This window comes from Colobus angolensis, unplaced genomic scaffold, assembly GCF_000951035.1.
Source record: "Colobus angolensis palliatus isolate OR3802 unplaced genomic scaffold, Cang.pa_1.0 Scaffold356, whole genome shotgun sequence".
Classification (NCBI taxonomy): Eukaryota; Metazoa; Chordata; class Mammalia; order Primates; family Cercopithecidae; genus Colobus; species Colobus angolensis.
This window is the reverse complement of record NW_012116888.1, coordinates 664,257-670,712: the sequence shown is the minus strand read 5'-3', so window position 1 is coordinate 670,712 and position 6,456 is coordinate 664,257. Positions and strand designations below refer to the sequence as shown.

Below are 6,456 nucleotides of genomic sequence, written 5' to 3'. Positions count from 1 at the left end.
GAACCTGGGAGGCGGAGCCTGCAGTGGGCTGAGGTCTGGCCACTGCACTCCAGCCCGGGCGACAGAGTGAGACTCCGTCTCAAAAAAAAAAAAATGGTGCTGGTGGCCAGGCACAGTGGCTCACCTTTGTAATCCCAGAACTCTGGAAGTTCAAGGTGGGCAGATCACCTGAGGTCAGGAGTTCAAGACCAGCCTGGCCAACATGGTGAAAGCCCGTCTCTACTAAAAATACAAAAAGTAGCCAGACGTGGTGGTGCATGCCTATAGTTTCAGCTACTCGGGATGCTGAGGCATGAGAATCACTTGAACCTGGGAGGCAGAGGCTGCAGTGAGCCAAGACTGTGCCACTGCACTCCAGTCTGGCAAAAGAGTGAGACTCTGTCTGAAAAAAAAAAAAAAAAAAAAAAAAAAGTTCTGGGACAACTGGATAACTACACGTAAAAAAATTTTGCCCTTAACTCACACAATTCCTAAAAATTAACTCAAAATGAATCATAGATATAAACACAAGAGCTAAAATTAGAACATTTTTAGAAGAAAACGTAAGAGCAAATCTTGTGACTTTGTGTTAGGCGATAAATTCTGAGATACAACATGGAAAGCATGATCCATAAAAGAAAAAACTGATAAACTGTACGATATCAAAATGAAAACTTTCATGCTTCAAAACATAACATTAATAAAATAAGACAAGCCACAGATTGGGATATTTGCAAATAAAGTATCTAATGAAGGATCTGTATGCAATATATGTAAAGAACTCCTAAAACTCAGTAAGAAAACAATCTAATTTTAAAATGGGCCGAGATCTAAACTGGCTAATGGCCAATAAGCACATGCAAAGATGTTCACAGTCACTAGAGAAATGAAAATTACAACTACAGTGAAATACAGCGTCACTCCTACTGCAAAAGCTATCATCAAAATGACTGATACAAACAAGTGTTGCTACAGTAATTAAGATAGTATATGCTGGAGAAAAAAAAGACAAATGGAGAACTGACATCCCAGAAACAGACCTTCAGATCTTCACTTGATGGAAACTTGACATATACCAAAAGGGGCATTACAGGTTAGTGGGGGAAAGCAGGCTTTTTAATTAAATAATACTTGGGAGATTGGTTATTCATATGGGAAAAAGGGAACAACAGAAAAAAGAAAGGTATGAGGCCTCTGATACCGTTTTTAAAAAGTCAATTACTATTATTTTTTCTTTTCTCCCTAGAGTTATAGTTATACTCTTTTTTCATTCATTCTAACAGTTCCTCCCACATGTAAAGTACAAAAGGTAGAGTACAGTTTCCTTCTCCTTGACTTTGGGCTTGGCCACATGACTTACTTTAGCCAAGTAAATGTGCTGTAAACAGGGCTTTGCCCTCTTGAGTTTGTGCCAACACCATGAGAAGAACATGCCCTAGCTAGCCCACTGGTCCCAGGAAAATTAGATAAGAACTGTCCCAGCAGATCTGCCATATGAAACAGAGCCAACCCAACCAAGGCCAGATGAGATCAGCCAACTCCCAGTCAATCTATATATGCATAAAAAATAAGCACTTTGTGTTATTCACTACTGAGAACCTGGTAGTTGTTTTTGCTAAACACTATTACTGTACCAACTGTTAATATAATTCCCAATGGATTAAAATATAAATGTATAAGGCAAAGCTCCAAAACTTAAAAAAAGAAAGTTACTTTACAGACTCACGATAGGGAATAATTTCTTAAACGAGACACAAAACACAAAACTAGCCATAAACAAAAAGATTCCCAAAATAAGTAATTCTACTCACTGAGATGCTTTAAAAAAAAAAAAAAGAAAAGACTATCCACAAAATGGGAGAAGGCCTGCCACACATAAATCACAAAGAATTATATAAGGAATATATAAAAATCAATGTATAAAGGACAATCAGACCAATAAAAACATGGGCAAAAGACATTAACAGGCATTTCACCAAAGATGAAACTCAAAAGCCAGTAAGCATAAGAAAAGATGCAAATTAAGTTATGAGATTCTATTTTTATATCCACTAAATTGGTTAAAATTAAAGTACTGACAATATAAAATATTGGCAAGTGTAGAATGACAGGAGTTCTTCTACACAGTTTGTAGGAGTATAAACTGGTATAACTACTTGAGAAAAAACTGATATTATATTAAATTTTATGATGAGATGATTCTACTCCTTGGCACATACTGTGGATAACTTGTGCACATTCATACCAAGAGGTATGTATATGGATACTTACAAAAAGAGTTTGTATTTTTAAAAATTGAAAATAACCTAAACATTCATTAATAGAATGACTAAATAACTAACATAAACATAGAATGAAATGTTATATAGGAGTAAAAATGACAGCTGCATGCATCTACATGAATGAATAATGTTGAGTGAAAATAGCCATATCATCAATTAATACAGACAGTATGATACAATCTGAATAAAATCCAAACATAAGCAGAACTAAATATATTGTTTTGTGAACTGTATGTATTTGGTAAATCTACAAATACAAGAGAAGAATAAAAATATACCTGATAGACAAGCCCACACAAGGAAGCAGGCTGATGTCGATCCACATAGGTATGTAAATATATCAAATATTTTATAATTCTTTTTTACTGGGGGAGGAAGAAGAAAAATACTTCTATTTGATAACCCTATTGAGGTTGACATGCCAACTTCTGGAGATGTTTAGACAAGAAAAAAAGAAAAGTGGTAAATTCTCATTTTACCTTTTTATGTCTATTTTATTTACATGGCTTCTTTTCAGTATCCAAAACCTAATATGAAAAAAAAATCACATAATCATTTTTATGCATTCATGTCTAATTCAGGTATACTGTCATACTCATAACTTTCAAATGATTCCAATTAAATTCATCCTAATAATCACCTAATATTATTTACTAATACTACAGGAACTGAAAAACTTATTTTATATATGTCACTTTTCCATATCTATTTCATACAAATAAACAACGGAATATTTGGTACAACTTCTAATTCCACATTAACCATTCATATTTTACAACCTAAAAATATCTATAAACAAGCACCTTTGACTTTGTAATATTTGCATATGCTCAAAGGAACATTTTGCCACAAGATTGTATGGTTGGCTTCAAAAGAATCTTTTAAATTTTTATGTATACTTAGATTAAATTTTTAAGAGGCTAGCTCCAACTAACATGAGAAATGAAAGAATACAAATGACTGTAACTTTTCAATGACCTTTTCTCACAGACTGCAAGAATATCTGAAGAAAACATTTTGAAATTACTACTTAACTATTATCTGATGTAATTCTAAAATGTTTATAAACCTGTAACTTGTAATACACTTTCCTTCCAAGAGTCTTTATAACAGGCGTACTGTTTTTCTTACTTGATTTGCTTTGTTTAGCTTAGCTTAGCTATTAAAATGGCTAATTACACTGAAGATTTTACATCATTCAACTTAAATCAGCAATGAATATACATCTTCCTTTCAGCTACAAGGAAACATATACAAATGAAAAATATTTAAGCTGAATTCTTATCAGTCCTAATATATCCCATATGCTAACCTAAGAGGCACTCTCCTTAATTATCTTCAAATTCTCATCCTTAGTTCAAACATATTCCTTAAAAAAGAAAAAACAAAACATTATTAAAAAGTATACTTACTTTAGCCAACAATTCTTGTGTTTCAGGAGTCAGTGGAGCATGAGAAAACTTGCAATATTCTCCCTGATAACATTTTGTTCCTGTATGGTAAAACTTACAAGGATATTCATGTAACCCAAGTGTTAAGGAAAAGAACAATTTTAATCCAACTGAAATGTTATTAACTTAATGACTTTGTTTTTCCTAAATAAAGACCTTTGTGGCCAGGGGCAGTGGCTCATGCCTGTAATCCCAGCACTTTAGGAGGCTGAGGTGGGCAGATCACTTGAGGCCAGGAATTCAAGACCAACCTAGCCAACATGGCGAAACCTCGCCTCTACTAAAAATACAAAAAATTAGCTGGGCATGATGGCGCAGGCATGCCTATAATTCCAGCTACTCAGGAGGCTGAGGCACCAAAATCATCTGAACCGGGGAGGCGGAGGTTGCAGTGAACCAAGATTGTGCCACCGCACTCCAGCCTAGGCAACAGAGCAAAGAAAAAAAAAAAGAAAAGAAAGAAAAGAAAAAGACCTTTCCTACTAGTAGAAACTGGATTTCTCTATTTAAAGTATGAGATAATAAATTAACTGGAATACATTAAAAAATCTAATTTTAGAAAGACTACATACATAAATCAAGTTTAACGGCTATCACAGGACATTTTCTTCCTTCATATCCATTCTTATAATAGAGTACAGGCATGTCTCATATATGAAAGGGGTATATATTTTAAATACCTTGATAAATGTGATCATTTTTAAAGCATTCCTTTGGGGGTGGAGGAATCAAAGTCAAAAACAATGTATCTTACAAATCTGGATCCTTTGCACATTAGACTTGTTTACAACAGAATAAATCTATATAACTTCAACATTGTTTTCTAGGAAAACAATCCTCAAATTACATTTTGATACTCCTTATACTGAATGCCTGAAGAAAAAAAAATTTTGTGATGACTAAAGGTGCTATTAACCTAAAATGTTTATATTCCATGTTTTTATAACTTGTCTGTGCCATTTGCACTGAAGAGCTAAGGCTATTCTACAAATTAAGGGACAATTAATTTCTACACAGTACAGAATACACAGAAAACAGGTACTCCCAAATTACATAATCCCTGCCTTTTTATGAAGTAGCTTATTTGAATATAGATTCAATTAGTGTCACAGTAGAAATTGTGATATTCTTTCTGGGACTTGAAGAGGTCTCATGGACCCTCTATATCACCCATGTTGAACAGAAAGAATCATCATTTGAGAGATTTTCTAAAGAATTCCTCTTTTCTTGCTTATGAAAAAATCCAAGTACAATTTAATCACTTTGATACTAAGTTGGACTTGAATACTATCATTTTGGTATAGCTAAAACACTGGTTTCATTAAAAATTTTGCACATTTAAAATGTTCATGTAAATATTTATAAAGAATAAAGTCACTGTATCTTGTGATAAAGGATATTATGCAAATACAGACAGTTTTCACCTCTGGTACAATATCCTTGTACATAAAACTTACACATTTCCTTTTTCTTCTCTATCTCTGCATCATGATCAAATTTACACTGGTCTCCCTAAGCCAAAAGAAGGAGCAAGGAAAAGCCATTATTTCTCATAGTCAAGTCATTATGATTTAATTCCTACTAAACTTTAAATAAGCAAATGATTCCAGAAAGAACCAAAGTCTTAGAGGTAGCACATTCTAATTGTTAATAAATTATAACCACATCACATATATTTGCTTAAAATTCTCTTAAGTCCCAAACATTTTTAAACACAAAGCATTTTTAAAAATTATCGGTGGCTCACGCCTATAATCCCAGCACTTTGGGAGGCTGAGGTGGGCGGATCACGAGGTCAGGAGATGAGACCATCCTGGTTAACACAGTGAAACCCCATCTCTACTAAAAATACAAAAATTAGCCAGGTGTAGTAGTAATAAGGGACAATTAATTACAGGCCTGGCTACTTTTTTTCAACATGAAAGAATACTTCACTAAAATTTTCTAACTGAATTTTTTCCAGAATGAAACAGCTTTAAAAACCTAAAGGTATGAATTAGAAAAGTATCAAACAGAAAGAGCAGTTTTACATTTTAGTAGATTTTTGCTTACACATTTTTATACCTTAATACATTTCCTTTCAAGAAAATATTTACAAATTTGTTTTCCCTTGCGTTCCACTGTATGTTGGTTGATGAATGCCTGACTCAAATGCTGCTGCTTCTCTTTAGGTTTACCATCCTTTAAAAACAAAAACAAAAAAACTAAATGTAAGAAACAGAAAATTAAATATTTTATTCTGTTACACAAAATTATTTAAAACAACTTCAAAGCCTTAAAGGGTGACTCTTCTAAATTGGCCTTCATATGTAAAATTTGGATTTCTGTACACCAGGTTAAAAATGACTGTTTTGTCAGTTTCAACAGCATTCCATCATTGAATATCAGCGTTTGTATTGATTTGTATATTTTATTATACATTGTCCTTATTTTGTAAAAATGAATGAAAAAAAATTTTAAATGGGCCAGACGCAGTGGCTCACACCTGTAATCCCAGCACTTTGGGAGGCTGAGGTGGGTGGATCACTTGAGGTCAGGAGTTCAAGACTAGCCTGGCCAACATAGTGAAACCCCATCTCTACTAAAATACAAAAATTAGCCGGGCATGGTGGCAGATGCCTATAATCCTAGCTACTCTGGAGGCTGAGGCAGGAGAATCGCTTGAACCCAGGAGGTGGAGGTTGCAGCGAACCGAGATTGCATCACTGCACTCCAGCCTGGGCAACAGAACGAGACTCCGTCTC

At 34.1% G+C, this 6,456-nt stretch overlaps 1 protein-coding gene across 1 annotated transcript in view; it reads right to left on the bottom strand.

Annotated features, from left to right (window-relative positions):
* ZC3H8 (zinc finger CCCH-type containing 8) overlaps positions 1–6,456 on the bottom strand; it is a 41,852-nt gene that overhangs the window by 14,021 nt on the left and 21,375 nt on the right. The window contains exons 5-8 of the mRNA XM_011953098.1: positions 5,777–5,893; positions 5,113–5,224; positions 3,674–3,783; positions 2,741–2,788 (exon numbers count right to left, since the gene is read on the bottom strand). Coding sequence (XP_011808488.1) covers positions 2,756–2,788; positions 3,674–3,783; positions 5,113–5,224; positions 5,777–5,893 — 372 coding nt within the window. The 3' untranslated portion in view covers positions 2,741–2,755. The remainder of the gene's footprint in view (positions 1–2,740; positions 2,789–3,673; positions 3,784–5,112; positions 5,225–5,776; positions 5,894–6,456) is intronic.